Here is a 25,525-nt window from a genome sequence, read left to right as displayed (position 1 = left end):
AATGACGCATTATCTCACCATTTAAATCTATCCATTTAAAAGAGGTTGAGGCGTCCAATTTGTTTGGCGAATACGTTGGTATTTATTAACCTTAAAAGAACAACTCAAAATAAGAATGGCATTTATCAATGATGAGAGAAACTATAAGGTCTGGATCGTGTTTATAAAAATGAAGAATAAGGGCACCAAGTGCAGAAACAAGGACAAACACTAAAACGAATAGAAAAAAGAGGCAAAAATTACCAATATAGGATAATGTGGTACTAAAATAAAAGGAACTGAATATTATGGAGAAAAAAAAATAGAGAATAGCAAATAAAAGGGAACTAATATATAAAGACTAAGAGATAATGACAATCAATGAATAGCAAAACATGGGAAAAAAGTTATAAATAATAAGTACTACAGAAAATCCCCTATCCTTACCCTCCTCTATGTATATTACACTTGTAAACTTACAAGAACAACTCTAAATATAGAAATGTATTTATCAACGAATGAGCTAGAAGATATTAAGACCAAAAAGAAACAGATTGAATGAGAACGGTATAACATTATATCAGGCATGAAAATATAGATATAATAGGTCTGTGACCCTTTCAATGTAGATTAGGGATAATTTAATGTACCATATGAATGAATGTATGGTTATAAATGATTCATTGGTTCTCTATTCATAATATTTGCACTAAATCATATATGAATTCTGGGAGATTTCTATTCAGTACTGCCTTTCTAGTACCTTTAATGTGTTTGTTTTCAAAAGAAGGAGATTTTATTTTGAGCAGATCAGGTGATTTAGTTCTTCGTAATTCTGTGAAAATATCTTCCAAATTTTGAAAATGAATGTTGCCCGTGAAAAGTAAACAAGAAAAAAGCCGGTTACGCTAACCATTGCCGTTCTTTAACTCTTTTTTGGGGGAAATTGCCTCGTTGGCAATCTTAACATTATCCAATTCTCTTCGGAATAGTTTAAAGATTATCTGTCGTACAGTTAAATAACTTCCATCCAAATAAAATAACGTTTTTTTTATTTATTTGTAAATATCATGCCGAGGTACTGTAGTAGAATTTCGCGATTTCAACAACTTTCTATCAACTTGTATCAAATAAAAACCGGGTTATGATGGGATTCGTGTTGCTCTGTCTTCAGTTTTGTGTTAAGTTTTGTATTGTCTTTTTCGTCTTTTCGTCTATTTCTTTTTTAAATTGTCATGGCGATTTTACTTGGACTCTTATGAATTTGTAATGTCCCTTTGATATCTTCCGTCTATTTTTAATACTACTGGCCTGATCTGCGCTTTCAGACGGAAAACTAGTCACGTAGACGTTTTCCAGATTCTGCTAATTGATCATTTGTAACACATTCTTTTCGTCCTCAAATTCGTAAAGTATTAGCCACTGGACGTTGTGAAAGTATGCAGCAGTTTAGATATTTGTTTGTTCACTTCATGACAAGATCTAACTTTTGCATAGACAAACATTGTTCTGCTGTTTCGGTAGAATTTGAATAGCTTGAAAAAACGTAAATTATACTTTTGTAAAAAGAGAAACAGCTCTGCGTTGCGTTGTCATTGAAAAGAAAAGACGTTTATTTAATTCAAACTGACGAATGCATTAACAATTACACTTTAGACACAATTAATTTGAGATATCGAAGATAAGTTTTGGTAGTAGTAGAGGAGTATACACAAAAACTATGAATCTCTTATTATAAGTCCAATGTCATTTAACCAATAATTGTCATTTGAAATTGATTAGATATGCACAATTTTGTTAGAAGACTAATACAATTTTGCACATAGAACATTTGAATATATATTCATGTAAATCAATTAGTTTTACTGAACATTTGATTAATATAAAAATAAGTTATAGCTAAGGTAAACAAAATAGAATCATCATATCATGCTTATAATAATAATTGTATTTTTTTTAAATTTATTTGTAGACATTATCACGCACGGCCAGTAATGTGGACACAAAGTTATGCTACCCTTATAGTTGCTGCTATTATAAACTGGATTTCAGTAAAAGTACACGCAGATGAACTAAGTCGATGGTGTTTAGATAATCAAGAAATATGCAGTAATTTAATACAAAATTTAAGAGGTATGTTATTTTTATTTTACACTTATATAGAGGCATCAGCAGCCTCGGTGGCTGAGTAATTAAAAAAAAATCATTAGCCAGTGAATAAAGTTATGAGTTCAAACCTCGCTCGTGGCAGTTTTGTTTAAATCCTAACTTATTTTGACTAAGATCGGTGGATTATCAAGTAATGTAATGTACGTTCAATAAAATTTTGAATAACGAAACATACAATCTAACATGTTAATCTCTTCTTTAATTATTAACTTTCAACGGTATTTTCAAACGCAATTTATATTTTTCATTAAATGCGCTTTGAAGTTTAAAAATGCTTCCACTTAAAGTTTTTTTTTATATATCTTAATACTTTATGTTTTTGATACAAACAATTCTTAGTGAAGCAAGTGTTTCGAATGTTAAAGTTGAAATCATCACATCCCAAATTATACGATCGTCATTGACTATTTGACGGCTAAGGAACATCCGAACATCACAGACGATAACGGATCTCTTTCCTTTTTTATAGTCAACATCCCGTGCTTATTTTCACGCCAACCTTTCCGGATCACTTGATATCACCCTCGGTTTCTGACGGAGTTGTGTTACTCAGTCTTTAGTTTTCTAAGTTGTGTTTTGTAGACTTATGTTTGTCTTTTGGTCATTTTTCGGGGTTTTACTATTGTCTTCGGTTTAAGAGTTTGCATGTCCTATTAGTATCGTCCACCTATCTATTTTTGGGTTATTACGAAATTCATTAATACATTCTAAATGAACGAATTTTTAATTTGCTTACTAAGTTTTAAAATAATTAATTTTGGAATCACCATCGCTGTTATAACAATGACGTGTCATTGTTCAATCAAATAATATTGAACTACAGTAAAGGCGAAACACAATACCGTTTATAGCGGGTTATTTTCGCGGGTGTAAAATTTCGCTATTTGCATTTAAAAAGGTATACGAAATATTTTGGCGGTTCATTTTTTGGCTGATTCAAGACTCTAATCAATACCTTTGCATGTGCACTTTTAAATTGGCGGAATTTGTTTTGGCGGTTTGTTCTATCAACGAAAATAAGCGAAAATTTACAGTTCGCGAAAATAAGTCGCTATACGGTAGTATGCCATCAAACAAGTCCAATTACTAGTAGTAACTCTTGACCATGCAAACATGAGGTCATCAAGTCTCAATAGCGTGAATAGATTTCTTTGATGTATCACGAACGCATATCTTTTCTAATGACAAGGTTATTATTTTGATCGAGAATATGAAAAAATAGATTGTCCCACACAATGTTGTGCAGATTATAAAGTACATAGTTTTCGTCTGTTTATGTAGTTCATACGTGTTTCTCGTTTCTCATTTTTATATAGATTAGACCGTTGATTTTCCCGTTTGAATGGTTTTCCACTAATGATATTTGGGGCCCTTTGTAGCTTGCTGTTCGGTTTGAGCCAATGTTTCGTGTTGAAGTCCGTACCTTGACCTATAATGGTTTACTTTTATATAGACCATAATAGTGCATTGACTTGACATATCAACGATATTAGGATGAGGCTTAGAAACGGGGAAATGCTAGGCTGTGCGGAGCTATTTCCCCGTTTCGGGCCAAATCCTTATACACTCCAAAACAACACACAAAATGTCGAAGTACAACATATTCGACTTTTTTTTTTATAATTTACACACTTATTTGGTAGTATTATGATATAACTTTGGGTACGCCATATTTGGTCAGATGTGTTTCCCGCGACATGCTTATCAAATCAGAATTATATGATATTTGACATACAATTCCCCCAGATTCTAGCATAATAATCATTTATATTAAGAGGAATTAAGAATGCAATTTAAAAATAAGGAGATGCGGTATGATAGCCAATAAGACAACTATTATCCAAAGTTCAAATAAGTGGATAAAAGCAATTATATGTCACCGTACAGCCTTAAAAAAAAGAAAACGCATACCGTATAAGTAGCTTTAAAAGGCACCGACAAGATAACATGTGAAACAATTCAAACGAAAAAGAAAGATAAGGGCATAATTTACAATGTATAACAAAACAATTTACGAAAAAACAAATTTGACAGACGTAATCCAACAACAACCATTGAAATACAACCTATGATCTACCATGCACCGATGTGCACCGATTGACTATGTTTGCAATTTCAGATGAGACATACTATAGAAAAAGCTCTTATCAAGCCTTGGCCTTAACTTCCAATGACTGTTATCCCAACCTTATCTTTTAAGACAATAACTCAACGTGTATACATGCACATAAAGCTAATCTGTTTATGATATACAAAATTTAAGAAAAATCTGAAATAAAACTCGTGGATCAAGGAGCAAAGCCCTCCAATTATCGATAAAAACAAGGTTAACTTGCCCTAGAACAATAATTGTGATACCAATTGCAGCTAAGTGTATCTAAAGACGGAAGACGGATTAAACATTATATTACATTATTGTTTTGCATAACAAGCCATGACAAATATAAAGACTTCACTATTCCCTTGAGGTCTATGGTTAATGTCTTATTATGAACTCCGTTCAGTGCTTTCCATTCGCAGACAGCATAGCAGACACATTAGGAATGTCACTCGAAATAGCAAACACGAACAGTGTTTAAAATTTATTTATATATAAATTGGTTTTTGGTTTTCTGCAACATAAATGTGTATCTTGTACCTACACGTTGTTTTATTTCGACAGCTGACTTGACATATATGTATATCCGGTTTCGAGACGAGTACAAATGAAACTTGTATTTTGAGATACAGATGGTTTTCTTTGTACTTCAACTTTTGAACATAGTTGGAATTGGTTATTTATTTTAAGTCCTCTGTGGTCATATAAGTCGTCAACTGTTTCGGTTTTTATACTCCCTTGAGTTTTAAGTATTCATTTTTGAGATTTCTTGGTTAAGGTAAATCCTGAAACGCGTTTCAGACTCATAATGTTATTTTTACAAATACGTAAAATTTATGTGAATCTTTTATCTTTTTCGACGTGATAAATAAAACTTAACGGGTTCAAAGTCATAATGATCGTTAGACATCATCTTTTTCGACGTGATAAATAAACCTTAACGGGTTCAAAGTCATAATGATCGTTAGACATCATCTTTTTCGACGTGATAAATAAACCTTAACGGGTTCAAAGTCATAATGATCGTTAGACATCATATTTTAAAAGCTGATATGCCTCATTTGTATGCATATTTTTAGTTTGTAGTTTCTCTCGCAATACCTTTTGGGAAGGGGAATAACCCGTGGACAATATATCCTACTTTTTGTTCATGGTAAAGCATTTTGCTCTCCAGTATTCTCCCTTGAAGCAATGTTTCTTTGGCCGGATTGTTGTCTCTTTGGCGCATTCCCCATTTCCATTCTCAATTGTATTCTATTGACACTTTGTATGAAATGAAATTCTCGCATTGCATGAGAAATCTTCGTCAAATCATTGTAAAAAAACAAATCCATTTCGGATTGCGTCGATTGATATTTATATTCTATTTATTTCACATTTACGTACGAACATTGTACCATTATATTCTTAGCAACATTCATCATACGGGGAAAAATAACTATGATACTGACAGTTCTACGGCAAACTTCATTAATACAAGTTTTACCCCTGTTTCTTAAGGGACATGTGGTTTTCTCTATACTGTTGTGTTAAGAGGTAATTACATTTGTTTGTCTATTGTTCTAAATAGACCTAATAATAACATTCTATGATAAATAGTCTAGAGTTAATGTTTTGTTGCAAGAATATATCTTAAATCAATTTTGGAGATCAGAACTCAGCTATTATGGCAATTACGACATCTTATTTATTTTACCATGTGCGTGCTGACGTAAACTGGGATCGTTTTTTATTGTCGTAAAGGAACTACGAGACTTATTCTTTTTGGTAAATTGTATATCATAACATTTTAAAAGGTTTTGTTTATCCTATCGTTTTGTTTACTGCGAGTTCATTGATAGACAACTGTCACACGAAAGTAAAATGGAACTTCGGTCCTTCAGTTATGTTGCTTTTTCTCCTCACGACTGTATGGTACAAATTAATACCTATTGTAAATGTGTTAAGTCATACACTCATCAGTACTATTCATTATAAAGAATAACCAAAGAATCATTTTACTTGGACGAACACTACTATCTAAATGCTAGATGGTACAGAGAAAAAATAATGATCCGTGTGTCCTTACATTTATAATGATTATAATAATCCAATGCCTATATTTTATAAAAAAAGAAGATGTGGTAGTATTACCAATGAGACAGTTCCCCACAGCAGACTAAATGACAACTATGGGTCAATGTACGACCCTCAAAAACGAGCAAAGCCCCTAACGCACAGTCAGCTATTATATGACAAATGTAAAACAATTCAAACGAGAGTCTTTATATTATAATCTTTATTTGTCATATAAGTAACATTATACTTGTGACATAAACAAAAGTAACAACAACAATAAAATAACTGAGTTAAACACACACATATCTATATATATACAAGTAAAAGTAACTAAGAGTCCCCTGTCCTCAGCTCTAAAGACTGTTTTATAAAGGAACCTGTTTTTTTTCTCACTTGGTTTATATTAGAAGGATTTAGTAGGACTACTAGTTTTTCAGTATCAGATAGATTTGGAAACATAGGATTATCTATTGCCATGTCATTAAAAAGTTTTATACGTAAAACATTATTAATTTTACAGTGGAGGAGAAAGTGATTTTCATCTTCTAAGGTTTTACAAGTTGGACATGTTCTATTGTCTCGAGGTATTTTTAGATATCTGCCCTTCTCAATGAGCAAATTATGGTCACTAATTCTAATTTTTGTAAATAAACGTCTAGTTTCAAAATTGTGATATTTTAGATAAAATTCTTGGTCTTGTTTGACTTTAATATTTTTGTAAAGAAAAAGTTTGTTATTTTCGTTCAAACCATTAATTTTATTTTCCAGTAGTTCTGAATAAAATTTACTTGTAATATTCTTAATCCAAGTCTTTAGTTTGTTAACTTGTTCCATATTTTGACAGGACATTACTTTTTGTATATCAATATTCATTTCTTGTGTTGAATCTTTTATAAAAGTGGACCAAGTATAAACTCCTTGTGAATCAAGGTATATTAAAATAAACATTCTGATTATTTGTTTAATCAAAATTTATTTTCCGAATCTTTTTTAACCTTAAACTATCATATCAACCCTTACAAGTCAAAATGATACTTCTGATAATAATATTCTTTTACTAGTACTAATGGTAATGTGTCATAAAGGATTGTTCTTACTTATTGAAAACCCATCTGAAGGGAATGGAAAATGTCTCTCTATGCTTTACACCTTATTTAACGTTTCGAAATATTTAATCAATTTTTTTTTTCAGAATCTTTATACTATTTAATTTATCAAAAAATACAATCTTACGACTCTATGTTTATACCCCATCTTTCGCAGTTATCTTTTTTTAAGGATGTGTTATTGTCCTATTAAACTTTTCATAAACTTCTAGCCTCATGGAAAATTGAAGCTTGACTAAGTGTACTAGTCTGTTTATGTGGTTCATAATCGTTTCTCGTTTTTCGTTCGTTTTAATATAAATAGACCGTTGGTTTTCACGTTTGAATGGTTTTACACTTAGGCTTGTAATTTTTTGGTCCCTTTATAGCTTGCTGTTCGGTGTGAGCCAAAGCTCCGTGTTGAAAACCACACTTTGACCTATAATGGTTTACTTTTACAAATTGTGACTTGGATGGAGAATTGTCTCATCGGCACTCGTACCACATCTTCTTATATCTATCTATATAGTTAAACTTAAATATTTACAAATAATATCTAAGCTTATAAATTAACATGCTTCTCCAGACAACATATTCAATGCCTAAAATGAAACTGACATTTCTTGTCAATTATAAATGTTTCTATATGAAATTTACATTAATATTGCACATATATGAATCGCCCGAATAATGATCATATGAAATATTTCTGAAGGCTGTATTGAATAACCGTTCCTAATGATTAGATGCCTTCAAAAGTAAACAAAATTGGCTTAATTGAAATGCAATAATAGACAAGACGCATACAAGAATTAATTAAGGATTGTTGCTGGCCATTTTGTGTAATGTGGTCTTTGGATTATACTATGTTTGTAAAAAAATACATTTTTTTTTATTAAGTTAGCGCTTTAGATGTAATAATGATTAACTATGTATTTTTTTCTTAAAAGCTAACAAATATTGTTAATTATTGAAAAAAATGTATAATGTTGCCTAATTTCTAGATTTCCACCTTTATATTTAGATTTATAACAACACCCTTAAATTTATTTTGGGACCCAATGTCTCATAAAAATATGTTGAATATTAAGAAACATTTAAGATGACATCTTTTTGTCAAGTAAGTCACAATAATAACATTCTTGTAGCGCTACACTGACAAAACAAATAAAATTCTATATCTTACCCAATACCTTCGCTAAAATTAACATGGCTCGTTAAATTTTGACAAAATATTATCTTTGATCCATTGACAAAAAAATTCAAAAAATCAATATTTCCTTAACAATGAAACGTCATTAAAACGTTCAGCTGATTTGTACAGAGTTATCTCCCTGTAGTGTTATGTACCACATTAACTAACTAGACGATATCGGGCGATATCTTTTTGCGCCAAAAAGTAACTCATTTGCGCCACAACTTAATTGCGCCAATACCTCTTTTGTGCCACCTAATTTTCAAAACTATAGGCATCATTTGCGCCAATAAAATAATCATCTAATTGCGCCAATTTTATATATTTTTATTTATATATAACAACTAAATGATTAACTAGGTACCAACAGCAAAAAAATCCTCTGACATTGTACACTGAAATTTCAAATTAGCCTCGCATCCTAATAAAATTATACCGCTTTCTGGATCGTTACACGATACAAAGTCATCATCTTTGTTTGTAACAAGACCAATATCATCCAATTTTCTGTGAAATTCTGCTCGATTTTTAGATTAAGCCAGACGCAGTTTTCTTCTCTCTCTATACATAGACTGACACACATATTTCAAATCTTTCTTTTCTAAATTTTCTTCTTCAATTTTGAAGATCTCTGAATTTATTATTTTTGAAGGTCGCTCTGACAACACATTGGTTGCTTTTCTTTTACACGCAGTTCTCAAAATTTGTCGCTCTAATTTCTGGACACTGATAATGAAAAAAATATATTTCTTTTTACAAATAAAAATATGGTATTTTATACTGCCAAAATCTGCTATGAAATTTTAATAAAGCGAAAATTTATTTTATACTCGTGATAGTTGACTTGTATTTGCATTATAATTTTAAGAAAAAATTGTTTTATAGTCTCTCAAAACTCTTTATAGAGTGGCTCTTGTTGCCAAGTTAACTTGTGTTTTAAAAAGCTGTATATTTTATATATAACAAGTAGCGAGACTTTAAGAAAGTATTTGTCTTGTCTTGTCTTGTTTTAGGTAAAACATGTACAGGTATGATATAGGTAAAAAATATTAAAAGGTAAATGTGGCGCAATTTCATTGCATTTATTGGCGCAATTAATACCATCAAAATAAAAGAGAGGGGCGCAATTAATACCTTTTCAAAACTACAATTGGCGCAAATTGATTCTGCCCACGATATCATTCTACAAACAGCAAGAAACAGAGAGTCAAAATAAGGTTATAAAAAGGTCAAGACTACCCTGACATAATGCACGAACACCTGTTTATTGTAACAAAATGTATGATGCTTTCAAAACGGTTTTTATTTGCTGTTAGTTTTTTGTCGTCGGTTTGCCACCACAACTCAGTTGGTTCATGCTTCCTTCATCATAATTTAAACTTGAACAAATAATAATCATTTATTGATGCGGATTCCGTCGCAATTAAACAAACTTTCGACAAAAAAGACAGTACTATATGGATAGCTACAAAAATGTATTATCGTATTAGTAAATGAAAATGGCCGCGGAACAAAATAACATTGTATAAAAACGTGTTTTATGTGTATAATATCCTTATATGGAACGGATGCATGCAGAACCTGTCTCAGTTTCGGATATTGATACCTAAAGATATAACACTAGCAGTCCCTATGGTATCTTAACTTTTGTCTGGTACTTGTCTGTTGGATAGTATGGTCTGATCAGTGAATTATTAGGGTTTTCATATTCTTGATCAATCTAAACATTGGTCATAAGTAAAAGAGAACAGTAAGGTATTTACATGTACTCTACATTTCGTAATTTTGAATTATATTTTACTTATAATTACATTAGATGTATGTTTCATTATAATACGTTATTCTGATTGGCTAACAAACAATCTCGTGATATTCCGTAATCAATTGCATTACACAATGCAACTTTTCATTCATGATGACACGAGGTCCCACAATAAAGTGCACAGGTAAATGAAATAAAAACCTGATAAAAGGCGTGTTTTCATGATCCTATAGGTAAAAATGTAATTATAAGTATTGAATGCTTTTTTTTGTAACTTTATAGGGTTGTAAAAGGGTTGAACGTGCGCACATTTTTAGTATGAAGCGCTTCCGCTCATACAAAATGTACTTCGGTCAACGCTTTTACACCCCAATAAATTTACAAAAAAGAGCATTCAATTTTTAAATAAAGGTTATAGCAAATTTTCCTTTAAGGTTGTACCAAACACCTTGACTTAAATTAATTTGTTTAGTTTAATTTTCACAAAATTTGACAAAGATATAACAAATTTAAACATCTTGAACCACACACTTTATCGGAAAAAATTCATTGGAAATATAGCAGTTCGACAAACATTAATTTGATCATTGAAAAGCTCTTTTTGAGAATATTTCCCTCACTTATTATTTGTATTTTTTTCTTTTGCAATAAGGACTAAAACCCCAACTTGTTGTCGAGATATGTCTTATATCATGTTTGAGAGTCATGTTTTTGTTAATTATTTGTAGTCTTTTTAAAAAAGGTTAGAACATATAAACTATTATAATTGATTAAAATACCAAAAATAGAACAGAAGATACCGAATCTGTATATAGAAAGGTTATCTGACACATCTTCAGCATTAAGGATATTGATAACAGCCATTCCCTTTCTTTATAAGTTCCCCATGCATATAGTACATGATTAAGTCGTTTTTAGTTTTATTGACACGAGCTATACAAAATATTTCCTTGTTATTGTCAATATCTCCATTAAAGAAATATATTTGTTTGGTTGCTAGATTTATCATACATTTACTTCCAATGATGTTCGCACAATTGACTGCATATAAGAACATCATATTACGATTATCTTAAGTAAGTTTTCTTGCTGTTACGATGCTTCACCCTTTCTATTAGGGTATTGCTAGGGGTTTATAAAACAAATAATAATGGGCAAAACAAGTAAGAACAGAGAAAAATGAACAACACATAACTAATAGATAATAATGAGGTGATAAAATATAAAGTTTAGAGAATAATGGGCAAACAGTATAAAAACTAAAGAAAATAGCATATAAATCAAGAATACAAAATTAAAAGATCCCCCATCCAGAACCTCTGCTAGAACAGTTCACTATGACAAATCTCTTTTTAGGACTTGATAGGAATCGAATAAACCTAACAAAGACACAATAAACTATCTTTTTGCAAATATAAGATCAAAATGTGCTTTATTGATTCAATAAATCATAACTCAACGTTGTAATTGCCACGGGAGAATACAATGGTCGTCGGTTAAGATAATTTACTGAATTCTCCTGGCTTTCTACATCAAAGATTGACATTCGGAACCCTTTGGGATATAACGTAGAATACCATTTATGAACGAGAATTGCTTTAAATAAGAATGTGAGATATTAGTCAGAAATAGAAAAAAGTAGCATAAATCAAAGTGCTAAAGCACTGTTTGTCAATTATGTTTTTACATTACTTTTGAATTTGATATATAATTCTAATTAATTCTTAAAAAAAAAATTTCATTCATAAAAATCCAAAAGATTGTTCTTATCATAATCGAATAATATAAACGAATACAAAAATAAAATCACCGTGTTCACAGACTTCCATATTTTTCTAATTGTATACATTTTTTCTTTTTTGTATATTGATTGCACATGTTGCAATTGCCTTTTTAAATGAGATTTATTTGTATAATTCTCGATATTGTTATACCTATATTTTGTAAAAGATAGACTTAATAACCGTCTTTAACTTGTGTTCGATCATATTTGTATTTTTGAGCAAATACAAGTATAGATATAACCTAAAAACGAGCTTCCCAAAGAAGGAATTAGAATACACAAAACCGAAGATATAACTTTCTTTTAAAAAAATTAGTCAGTTCTAAAATGGGACGAACTTTGTTTTTCAAATAATGTAATATAATATTATACAAAGTATCAATTATATTAAACCAGTAACAGTATATTTTCTAATATTTGGAAACACAATAAATTTTTATGAAATATTTGGTAATTTTTAATTATTTATTTTCAGACACAGACGATACTAACGCACAAAAGAGAAACTTTCTTCGATTTGGCAGAGCTCTAGCAGGCGACCATTTCTTTCGATTTGGTCGGAGTCCATACCAAACAGAGGACAAACGTTTTCTTAGATTTGGTCGATCCGGAGGAGGCGGAGGATTTGATAATGTTGGACTTGCAGATATATTAAAAGCAGCTTTAGTCAAAGTTGAATCTGCCAATCAAAATGGTCTTAAAATACGAAAACGAAGATCTATCGATGCGGTTAAAGATGTACCTGAAAAGAAAAGTGTGACAGACAATACTGAACCAGAAGCCGAAATTAAAAAGAGAAATGTAGATAATTCCTATGCAACAAATGAAGATTCTGCTGATGAAAACTTGAAAGCTGCAGATAAGCGGTTTATGCGATTTGGAAAGAGATTCATGCGATTTGGTAAACGTGAAAACGCCGACAAGCGATTTATGAGGTTCGGTAAGCGTGGGGATGAAGATTTTGGAGAGGAAGAAGGGGACGATACTTACGGGGTCGAAGACAAACGATTTATGAGATTCGGAAGAGGTGGCACTGAAGACAAGCGGTTTATGAGATTCGGTAGAGCTGGGGAAGATAAGCGTTTCATGAGATTCGGTAAGCGAGCGGATGGAAATTTTGGAGAGGACGAAGGCGATGAAACATACGGGGTCGAAGACAAGCGATTTATGAGATTCGGTAGAGGTGGAACAGAAGACAAACGATTTATGAGATTCGGAAAGAGCATGGATAACGACGACGAGAAAAGATTCATGAGATTTGGAAAGAGTGCCGAAGCCGATAAAAGATTCATGCGATTTGGAAAAAGCTTAGAAGCCGATAAAAGATTTATGCGATTTGGTAAAAGTGGAGACGATGAAAAAAGATTTATGCGATTTGGTAAAAGTGTTGATGGCGAAGACAAAGAAAAAAGATTTATGCGATTTGGAAAATCAACAGAAGACAAAAGATTTATGCGATTCGGGCGAGACCCAGCAGAAAAACGATTTATGAGATTCGGCAAGTCGACGACGGAAGATAAAAGATTTATGAGATTTGGGCGAAAGTAAATGAAAACATTGTTAATCTTTAAGTTAACTATGTTAAGTTGTTCTGATGCTTCAAAATTTTGTAAAAATATTGTATATAATAAATTATTAACTATTACTGTTCATTATATAATATAGAGTAAAACATATTATTTTCATATGCAAATGTTTCTTTTTTGAGATAATAAAATTAAAATAAAATAGATATTTAGTTGCCATAAAAATACACGAACTTACTGCATTGAAATCTATTACATGGTCACTTTGAAATAGAAAACCTTGATTTTATCTATGATAAGTTTAAGGAAAATAACGCTATGTAAATGCGTTTCTTCCGAAGCACTTTCTGGATTAACTTTTATCAGAAACGCCCAAAGTCAAGTATTTGAAAGCCAAGGATGTATAAACAACAGTTGAAGAGCTATTTGACCAAAAATGAAATAAAAGTCGCCAATGCATCCAAGTTCAACATTGACTTAAGGAACTGAAACCTTACATTCTAATATTATTCAAAATTAATCACCGGAAAAACCTAAAATTTCAAAGCCAGGATGTACGTGAAGAACTAGATATTTAAAAGGGTCATACAAGAATGACCAAATCCATTCAAAAAAAAGAAGCTTAAACTTCAACATACAAGTAGTCACAAAGACTAAAATTTACAGAAAATAAAACATCAATGAAAAAACCAAAAATGTAAAAATGTGATTCCAAATAAAGCCCAACATGAAAAATGAAACATCATTGCTACAATGTTGGACACGTGAGCAACACAACAGGTAAATTCTAAAGAATGTCACCAATTCTATGAAGTGTAAAATGTAGATTTCATTGTAGATCCTCTTTAAGGAGGTAGACCTAGGTTAAGGGAAATAACTCTTAAAATCATCAGTACGTTTGTGTCAACCATTTTCAAAAATATATTCTAAGCTTCTAGGTTACATAGATTATTTTCAATCTGTTTCAGGTAAATGCTTAAAATACATTGATGAACTTGACTTTTACAAACGCTTAACTGATTTAAAGAGTTATCTCCCTGAACCAAGGTCTACCCCCTTAAAGTATAACAAAAATACCGAACTCTAAAGGAAATCAAAAAAGGACAAAATTAATCGCTATCAACCGACTAACAAAGTTTTAGGATTGGCAAAATAGAAACAGAGAGCCTGTACATTATACCTGATAAATTTTGTACATAATATTAAGAGATGTGGTACGATTGCCAATGAGATAACTATCCTCCAACGTTCAAATGAAGTGTATGTAATCAAAGCTGTTACAAAAGCAACCAATCGAGAACATTACTACTTTAAAGAAGGTAAAACAAAAGGAGTACAAAAGAAAAAAACCTAGTATAAATGTTACCAAAAAAAAAGGGAACAGAAAAGAAGAAAAAAGACAGAACGATTAATAAAAATGTCAGCATATAGTCTTCGTGATAGATGACAGACGAAGTGAATATGTATACTGCAGAAGAGCTTCAATGAAATGTGTATTTTGACATTCTATCAGTAAGTATTCCTGCTTGATAGTTGTTGTTGTGAGGTACAATGAGAGTAAACAATTGTTGTCCATCAACGACGACGGTTTAACCAGCCTAGACTTTTTCAATTATTTCACTTTTTTAATTGAAGCTATGCATAACTTTTATAAGTATTGAAAGTGGACACTTTTTCACGTGAAATACTGTCCCCTTTTTCACATCTGTGGACGATATTTCATAATAACAATATGTCCGTGAACACAATTTACTGTGAAGGAGTGTCCGGTGGATAATGTAATGGCGGACAATATTTTATCCTACATAAACACGCAAATAGCTATATGACCGAAAGGGGACATAAACATAGCAAAATTACTCAAGGTACAATATTGCCTCTGGAAATTTGAACATTAGTTTCTCGATAACTTTATAAAAAGTAAAATCACAAAAAAACTAAACTCCTAGAGAAATGCAGAAAGGAAAATGACAAGTTAAAAAGCTCAAATACGTCAAACGAATGGATAACAACTGACATATTCCTGACCTGGTATTGGCATTTTCTTATGTTGAAAGAACCTGATTTTATAGCTAGCTAAACCTCTCACTTGTATGCCAGTCGCATCAAATTCATTAATAATTTATCAAATGAGAATTCAAGAAAAGTTCGTCATGACATTAGGAACCAACAAGAACAATAGAAATGCAGGATCCAGTATAGAGAGAAGAACACATAGAACGTAATGGAGTAAATATGATAATCCGATGGGTTACATGCGATAAAGAAGACGTAGATACTCTTTACGAATAGATTAATGCAGTGATCGTTGATACAAATTAGAATTAAGAAACTTAATGGGTCTATCGATACCCATGCTACATCAAACATCAAAGACACAAATATTGCAAAACACACATGTCCTACCTCCATGACAAATATGTTGTTGTCCCCGCAGATAAAGCTCTTAACTTCATCCTTATTAACAATTCACTTAAAAACGTAACATATACCCTGGTTGAACTGGATCTTCCATCACTGTATTGGACACATAAACTACACATGTATGCTTACACACAACGATATAAATTGCTGGGCCTTCAATATGTTCAAAGTGCTCTACGAAACCTCTTTCTAAATTATTAAAATCAATTTTAAAAGCAATCAAAGTTGGGCTTCAAAGGGATTTTGAAACTGCCTATTCTGGAGTTGGCATGAATCAGATGTGGATACTTAAAAATTCCAACGATATTTTAGAGTACATAAAATCTAATACTCTTTCATCTTGCAATAGATATAAAACTTTTGACTTTATACACGTTACACAATAGTTATCAAAGGTACCAGGATTATAATTTAGTACGCCAGACGCGCGTTTCGTCTACATAAGACTCATCAGTGACGCTCATATCAAATTATTTATAAAGCCAAACAATTACAAAGTTGAAGAGCATTGAGGATCCAAAATTCCAAAAAGTTGGGCCAAATACGGCTAAGGAAATCTATGCCTGGAATAAGAAAATCTTTAGTTTTTCGAAAAATATAAACTTTTGTTTACAGGAAATTTATAAAAAAAAAAAAAATGACCACATTATTGATATTCATGTCAACACCGAAGTGTTGACTACTGGGCTGGTGATACCCTCGGGGACGAAACGTCCACCAACAGTGGCATCGACCCAGTGGTGTAAATAGTTATCAAAGGTACCAGGATTATAATTTAGTACGCCAGACGCGCGTTTCGTCTACATAAGACTCATCAGTGACGCTCATATCAAAATATTTATAAAGCCAAACAATTACAAAGTTGAAGAGCATTGAGGATCCAAATTCCAAAAAGTTGTGCCAAATACGGCTAAGGAAATCTATGCCTGGAATAAGAAAATCCTTAGTTTTTCGAAAAATTTAAACTTTTGTTTACAGGAAATTTATAAAAAAAAATGACCACATTATTGGTATTCATGTCAACACCGAAGTGTTGACTACTGGTCTGGTGATACCCTCGGGGACGAAACGTCCACCAGCAGTGGCATCGACCCAGTGGTGTAAATAGTTATCAAAGGTACCAGGATTATAATTTAGTACGCCAGACGCGCGTTTCGTCTACATAAGACTCATCAGTGACGCTCATATCAAATTATTTATAAAGCCAAACAATTACAAAGTTGAAGAGCATTGAGGATCCAAAATTCCTAAATATGTTGGGCCAAATACGGCTAAGGAAATCTATGCCTGGAATAAGAAAATCCTTAGTTTTTCGAAATATATAAACTTTTGTTTACAGGAAATTTATATAAAAAAAAATTGACCACGTTATTGATATTCATGTCAACACCGAAGTGTTGACTACTATTTCCCATTCCAAATTGGTATTGCTTTGTTTCATAAAAAAGAATGGCCAACGTAGATACAAGTATCTTGTCGTAGGGAGGGATACATCCTTTTTTTTTCGACTCCCTGTTTAAGCCTGGTATATGCTCTCATTTTGGACATTTACACGCAGATATTCTTTCCGAGCAAGACCATTTGAATGCCGTGGCGCATAAGTAAAACTCTATGTTACCACTTTCTCCAAATTATAAACCGAAACCTTTCAGTGATTGACAGTAAAGTCTGATATCTAATTCCAAAAGAGAGGCTGATACTTATGATGCTATACTTCGGTTAGAATGGTAGAAAAATTACGTTAAGTTAAAAAAAAAATTAAAACCTGAGTTTAGTAAGGAAAATGCATTGCGTATCAACACACTTACAACATTCATTAAGGTGGCCCAACGTTCAATCGTTACTACTCAGTCATTTTCGTTACGAGCAAGAATGGACTGATAGTTACGATTGATCCAATATTGTTTATAGTTTATTAAAGAAAACTCAGCCGCAGAAGACTGCGTAACAGGAGCATATTATGCACAATATAAATCACAACATATTTCATAATACAAACAGAATACATTTTTAAATTATACATCTTCAGAGATAAATCTTTGTTTATTGCAGTTTTAAATCAGACAAGCATCTTTTCTACCTTTTGAATAAAAATTGACAGATTACACAGCACATTATTATTACAATATTTAAGCATGCCCAGGACTTTTTTAACATTTGGATATTTTAAATAATAAGGAGGTATGAACTTCCCCCTTAAATCTTTAACTTTATAATTGGTACATATACATATATAGTGGTACACATCCCCAAGACCAGCTTTACAAAGAGGACAAATTCTCTCATTTCGTGGTACATTTCTCCATCTTCCTGTTTCAATGGGAAACTTTGTATTACATACCCTTAATTTACATATATTTACTCTATGACCCCGCCTTAATTTTAACAGATATGGTTCTAAGCAAAACTCTTCTTTAAAGTGAAAATTAAATTTCCCCCTTGATGAGTTATTTATATCAGAGAACCATTTTTGAATAAACTGGTCCTGGAGACGCTGCCTCACATTAGTTTTAATATAATTATAATCAACTTGCTCCGGAACATTATATATTTCACAAAAGCCACAGTCATTAAACACATATTTTACATAGTTAAACCATTTGAAATTATAACCTTCATGCTCATGCATGTACCAAAGTAACTTGTACAGTTTACCCGATAATTTTTTATCGTTTGTTGCAAGCTTGTGCCAAAAACATATCATTTTTAACTTGATCTGCAGTTCAAGTGGAAATCTTCCAAGTTCTCCATACACCATAAAACTTGGCGTAGAGGATCGCACCCCCAAAATGCGCTTACAAAACTGTAAATGTAATTTTTCAATATTATTTTTATTTTCAAACCCCCATATTTCCGAGGAATAGGTCAAAATAGGAACCACCAATGCATCAAATAATTTTAACTGTAAATCAATCGGGAGTGAGATATTTTGTATCTTCTTGTAAACAGCATAAAGTGCTTTTTGAGCTTGGTCTACCAGTTTTTTTCGAGCTTGAAAGAAATTTCCGTTGTAATTAAACAGCAGACCAAGATAAACATATGAATCTTTAATTTCAATAATTTCATTACATAGTTTAAAAGTAACATTCTTATTAAACTTTCTCTTTGAAAAAATTACAATCTTAGTTTTTGATACATTCACAGTGAGTTTCCACTCAAAACATTCAGAGCCTTTTGCAACCCTTCTGCCGACTCCGCAAAAATAATAGTGTCGTCGGCGTACAGAAGAATAAATAACTTGATATACAAATCAAGATTCTCTGTAAATTTTTCGTTCATAAATTGTACACATATTGTTCTGTGTTTTGTAAGGAGATTTAAATCTTTTTTAAATTTGACTTAAATATCAGAATGTTGTTAAGAACTTTTGATCTCATTGAAATTTATGCAGGTTGAATAGTTGACAAAAAATAGTACTTTTCTTTAAATGTTTTTCTGTGTATGCAAAGGAAGGTAATTGGATTTGTCTTTCAACAGTATACAGTAATAATGAAATTTTAGGAATTTGTACAAAGCGGCACAACTCGAAAACATCACACTAACACTCGATGAAAATTCTGCTTCTTACATAAATATTTAAATAGATAATTTTCTTGAAATATGTTCTATTGTATTGTATTGCATTGTATTGTTTTGTATTTAATTGCGTCATTGTTTGTTTGTATTGCCTATCCTCTATGGGTGTTACTCTGCAATACCTTACATCATAATTAAGTCGATTAATACAAAACTGCCAGATAAAGACAAGGTACATAAAAAGCAAACTCACAAAAAAATACTGAACTCCGAGGAAAAATTCAAAACGGAAATTTCCTTATCAAATGGCAAAATCAAAAGCGCAAACACATCAAACGAATGCATAACAACTGTCATATTCCTGACTTGGAAAACAGAAGATTAAACATGGTTATACAATGTGTTCGTGAAGGGTATTCAAATCCTTTGTATTATTACAAGGATACTTTCGGTTTTCTTTTTTTTATATAATATAATTCATATCTCAAAAATGACTAACAAGTCAAGATCTACTAACAAGTAAAATTTTGCTGATAAATAAATAGACCGCATCTTCTTAAGGTGTGATTTTGTCTACCCCTCTTGTGTATTGTGAGTAAAAGCTTAAGCAAACAGAGTAAATGATTCTATTCTCGTCTGAGTGTCCTTTGTTAAATATGCACAAAGACTAATGTGAGAGACAAAGGCTCTTTAGAGCGTCAAGATAATTTTCCTTGGAGTTCGCCATTTTAGATATTTTACTGTTCTGTTTATTTTAGAATTAAGTTAAACTACACAACTCAAGTAAATAGTCCTTTACAATTACAAAATGGATAATTTAATTCTTTTTTTAATAAAAACAAACCACGCTGAGTGAACAAAATATTGTTTTTCAAGTCATTACTTCTATACTTATTCACAGACTTTTAAATCAATTCAAAATTAAAGATCTTACTACCCCTATTATTCCTTGAACTTTAAATAAGAATGAGAAATAATAAATTATAACAGTCTAACAAGACGATTTGTGCTGGTATGCAGTTAAACGTTAGTATCAATTTGTGTCAGTTCTAAGCCTTTTTATCAGTCATTTGATTTTATGTCCTTGTGTAATTTAAACAGGAAATGTTGATAAACATAATTTATAATTGTGTTTTGAAAGGAGATTAAAACCTCTTTTGAATTTTACTTAAATATCAGTGTGTTGTTAAATATACACATTTGACCTGTTATTCATGCATGTTGAATAATTGAAATAAAAACTGTACTTGTTCTGTCTATGGAAAGGGAGGTAATTGGATTATTTCTAAGATTATACAGTTGTAATGAAAATAAGAGCCTTTGTAGAAAACAGCACAACTCAAAAACAGCACAATAGCACCTTATGAAAGTTAAATAAAACAAAATTGCAGGATAAAAGTAATGAAAATAACATTTCTATCAATTATAATTTACTTGCAAATAAAATTGATTAAACTAAATCACGACTTTTTACTAAATCTATTAAAAAAAACCTATCATCTTCAAATTTTTGAGAGTGGTAATATGTTAGCAATTTTAAAAATGAAATGTTAAAGTTTATTCTTTGTATAAAAACATTTTATCACTTCTGTAAATATGTGATAAACAACTTATCCACCATTTTATACATAAGAAAATGACTATATAAGGTCAGGCAGCTGTTATCTATGAGTGTGATATGTTTGGACATTTGATTTAATGACGTTACATTTTCAATTTTCCTTGGGTTTCGGTGTTTTTGTATTTATTTACTTTTTTGTACATTTAGAATTAGGGAATTCTACAAATAAAAAAACCCAGTTATAATTTCTTCACCATGAATGAATGGGTAATTTTGAGGTTCTTTTATTTAACAAACATCATACCAAATAAACCCCATAAAGCAACTTTATATACCTATATTGAGTTATTTTCTTTCAGAACGACAGGTCATTCTTTTTCAGAATCAACCCGGACGATACCATGTTTCATTGAAATATGCTCAAAGGCATAAAATAATGACCTGTGTGAGGTCATTATTTTCATTAAAAACATGCAATCTATGATTTACTTCAAAACTTAATTCGTCTAACAGTTTTTTGTTGCCGATTTGGAAATTTATTTTTAAAGTTCAATCGATGATATGTGTAAAAGAAACCGTCATTGTAGTTCCGCATTTTAATTTTAGAAACAAATAACGTGAAGTACGAGAAGTTTTGTTAATTTATCGCTACAATAAAGAAACGTTATCATATATGTCAGATACATTTTAATGTAGACTTTCATAAAATAAATCCAGATTTAACATATTCGTGTGTAAGATTTTGAAAATTATATTAAGTCAAACTGAATAGGTTGATTGATTTTTGGTTGCTTGCTTAACGTCCAGTGGCAAATATTTCATGCATGTTCAGAACGATACACACTGAATAAGAAATCATTCTGTGACCTACATGTATATATATTCGTCTTCGTGTCAGTTCTTAACTTTTTAAAATTTATGTATACCTTTTACTCTATCAAATGATCAACTAATAAGATAATCTTAAATTCTATTGAATAACATTAACGTAACTCACGAAAAGGTCGGGTGCGGACTGGAGGGTATATAATTATATCCTGATTATCTTTTAATAAAATTGTATTGCTATTCAAAAGACAATCTTTCTGAATTTTTCATTCGATTCAATTAAAATTGTTAAAAAAATAACTACTTTTCCGCGATAGAAATGACATTACAAATAGAAATAAAACATACCCCTCCCCCTTTTCCATAAACTAAGTGGTACAATAAATTACTTACAATCACGTTTGTCTTGTATTTGTCATACACCGTTTATCGGATGATAACAATACATTTGTGTCTTACTTCATGCAGTTACAGTAATGTTTTTATTGTGAATGTATAATATTTTTTAAAAGGTTTATATCTAGATTCATTAGGGAGTTTTATTTCACATTTTAAATGAGCCGTAGGGCGTATTAAAACATGAACTCATTAGAAAGGAATATCCGACTTTTGTGTTTTGTCGGTAAAATAGGATACTAAATTTTGCAAACCTTTATAGAAAAAAATATTTTTTTGACGGTATATAAGTCAGATAATGCATATTTTAAGGTTTTTCTTGTCGTAGAACACACCTCGGGGTGTCAGGATTGCTCAAAGAAAGACCTCCCTACGGTCAGTCTTTCATTTGATCAATCCTGACACCCCTCGGTGTGTTCTACGACAAGAAAAACCTTAAAATATGCATTATCTATAACGTATAAAATGTTGCGCATTTAATGGATTTATTCAATACTGATAAACTAGGTCGAATATTTCAATAATAAAAATTAGCAACATTATGCTCGGTTAACGAATATTAAAAAGAAAAATGTGATGCAGTTAAACGGACATACGTATTCTTGTCAGTTCCAGGAATTTGTTATCAATCATTTCATATTATTTCCTTGTGTTATTTGCACAGGAAATTTTACGAAACATAATTTTAATAATGCTTCGTTACTTAGAAACCTTGTTACGATTAAGACTATAATCATACTTTAACAGGACATTTTAAATTCTTTGTCGATATATGAATCAATTGCTTTTAAAAATAAAGCAAACACCATGAATGTGAATAGAATGATAAATATTTCATTTACTGATAACATCCTTAATCTAAAAACCCACAGTATCATAAAGTGTTTCATATTAAATACTAAAAATAACCAAAAGGCGTCTATTTGAAAAAAAACCTACAAGGAAACATTTGTGTTATTTATTCACTCAAAAAAAAAATAATTAAATTTTGTGTACCCACTAAAACCCCTCAAACTGCAAATCAGGTGACGAAATGCATTTTCAGCCAGTCAGTGAGTCAGTGTCGAAAAAATAAAACTCAATAGGGTTTAACGTTATTACAACAATCACAAACGACACAAAAATAAAACCATAGGAGACATCATTGTTAAGCATTTATTTACCTTCAAGTGTTAACCTTGTGTTTACGATTAAACAGACATATAAATTGAAACATTATTCGTTGCAGTCACAAAAAGTTCGCATGTGCTTCTTCCATTTAAATATCCCCATAAATAAAAACTACGAACTTATTTTTATTACATGAACCAATAGTTATTACACCAAGTAATTTTATTACATATGGTGCATTGTAAATGCAAATGTTTATAAAATGATTTTTACATTAGTTCTGTCTTTGCAATTAATGTTTGAATAAAATTGATATTTGATATGCATGCATCGAATTCACTGTAATTGATTGTTCGTCTTTATGTTTCGTTTTCGTTCGAACACACGAGAAAGAAATAAGTAAATAGCGAATGAACAGTGTGTAAAAAAAAATATCATGCATAATGAATCTTTATTTAAATGTATATAACAAACAGATATTGCATGATAAAAAGTACAACGAACAGTAATAATATCCATATTCTTTGTTCCAAGGTTGTGTTCTATAGACAAGAGTTTTTAAATTATATTGATCACACATATTTGTCAGACATTCTTTCGTTTCGTTTGTTATCATATAATAACCTTGGAATGCTCTTATTACAACGTATAATTATGTGTGTTGACAAGCTACTAAATACCATGCACTTGAAATTGTAATATTAGTTTAATTATTAAGGTTTTTGTATGCAAATAACGATGTTTGGGCTTTAAATCAAAATAGAAGATTAAATAACTAGTGTAGTATCTAATTAGCCCAAATTGAAAAAAAATATTTATTGGGTTGAGACACTGATACCAAATATCAATCATCTAATTCGTAAAGATGACCGTAAAACTTGTCATGAAATGTCGAGTGGAATCTCACGTAAATTTACACATATATGTTTTTTTTTTTAAATTAATCAAAGTTTTATTTCACTTTACTATTAAGGTGGTACCTAACACTACAGGGAGATAACTCTTTAAAATCAGCAGAACGTTTTAATGACGTTGTGTTGATGAGGGGATATTAAGCTTCTCAATGATGAAAATAAGTGTTTGTCAAACTGCTATATAACCAGTGTATTTTTTCTGATTAAACGGTTGGTTCAAATTTTTTGAAATTCTTATATTTTTGTCAAAGGGTCAAAGTAAATGCTTTGACAAAATTTTAAGAAAATTAAACGAGCCAAATTAATTTTAGTTAAAGTGTTAGGTACCACCTTAATACGTTATTCAATCTCCAGCTTCAAGCAAGCATCCCTTGAATTAGTTATTGCATATCTAGGGGAAATAATTAATAAAGTATATCTATAAAGTTAGTTATATTTATTAAATACATAATAACAATTCTACAGAGTACCATTTTATACCGGAATACGGTACATTTCTTCACCTAAACTGTATTTGATTTATTTAGTAATGCTTCACTAAACCGTGAAATTGTTGATGATCTTTGATACTTATATCATGACATTTCTGCCGACAGTAGAATTTCGAAAATTGTGTTAGTTATCTCCGTTGAATTGTTATAAACATGATAAAAGTCTTAAATGATGAGATAAGACAGTTGTTTTTTTTCACACATTATATGTACAACATAATTTTTAACAGTAGATGCTATTTTGTTGTGATCAAACCAAAGATAATAAAAATGATCGAAAGTACATGTGGTCTAATTATACATGAATGCAGTATCGAAGCATTTGGTTGTGTAAACTTATAACAATGATAATTCAGTGTAGCTATAATACACATGATATTTTATATAAACATGACAATAGAGTAACATTGCGAATTTGATGTGATGCACATTACCGGACTGGACACATGTGCAGTCATGAATTAACAAGGTGGCAGCTTAAACATGCTTTACATTTAAAGAAATTCGAAATATTCTCATTTTTTAAGTATAATTCTCTTATTTTTTTTGCCTCTAATTTTATTCATGTTACTTATGTCCCTGTTTTCATTTATGAAGCTTTTAAATATATCAGTGACTTGGTGTTTCTTG

General features: G+C 30.9%; 1 protein-coding gene across 1 annotated transcript; it reads left to right on the top strand.

The window, feature by feature from the left end:
* Positions 1-1,956: 1,956 nt before the first annotated feature.
* LOC143083607 (uncharacterized) lies at positions 1,957-13,859 on the top strand. Its single transcript, XM_076259872.1, has 2 exons — positions 1,957-2,112; positions 12,605-13,859. Exons 1-2 carry the CDS (start codon positions 1,974-1,976, stop codon positions 13,675-13,677), a joined length of 1,212 nt encoding a protein of 403 aa, XP_076115987.1. The 5' UTR covers positions 1,957-1,973; the 3' UTR covers positions 13,678-13,859.
* The last annotated feature ends 11,666 nt before the right edge of the window (positions 13,860-25,525 follow it).

The sequence above is a fragment of the Mytilus galloprovincialis genome, chromosome 7 (genome assembly GCF_965363235.1).
Source record: "Mytilus galloprovincialis chromosome 7, xbMytGall1.hap1.1, whole genome shotgun sequence".
Lineage (NCBI taxonomy): Eukaryota > Metazoa > Mollusca > Bivalvia > Mytilida > Mytilidae > Mytilus > Mytilus galloprovincialis.
Note: the sequence above shows the minus strand (reverse complement) of the source record. Positions and strands in the feature narration are given on the sequence as shown.

Excerpts from the sequence above, each read along its gene's own strand:
- LOC143083607 (XM_076259872.1), top strand. The coding sequence starts at position 1,974 with ATGTGGACACAAAGTTATGCTACCCTTATAGTTGCTGCTATTATAAAC. Across the intron at positions 2,113-12,604 it reads TTTAATACAAAATTTAAGAG|ACACAGACGATACTAACGCA; the intron begins GTATGTTATTTT and ends ATTTATTTTCAG.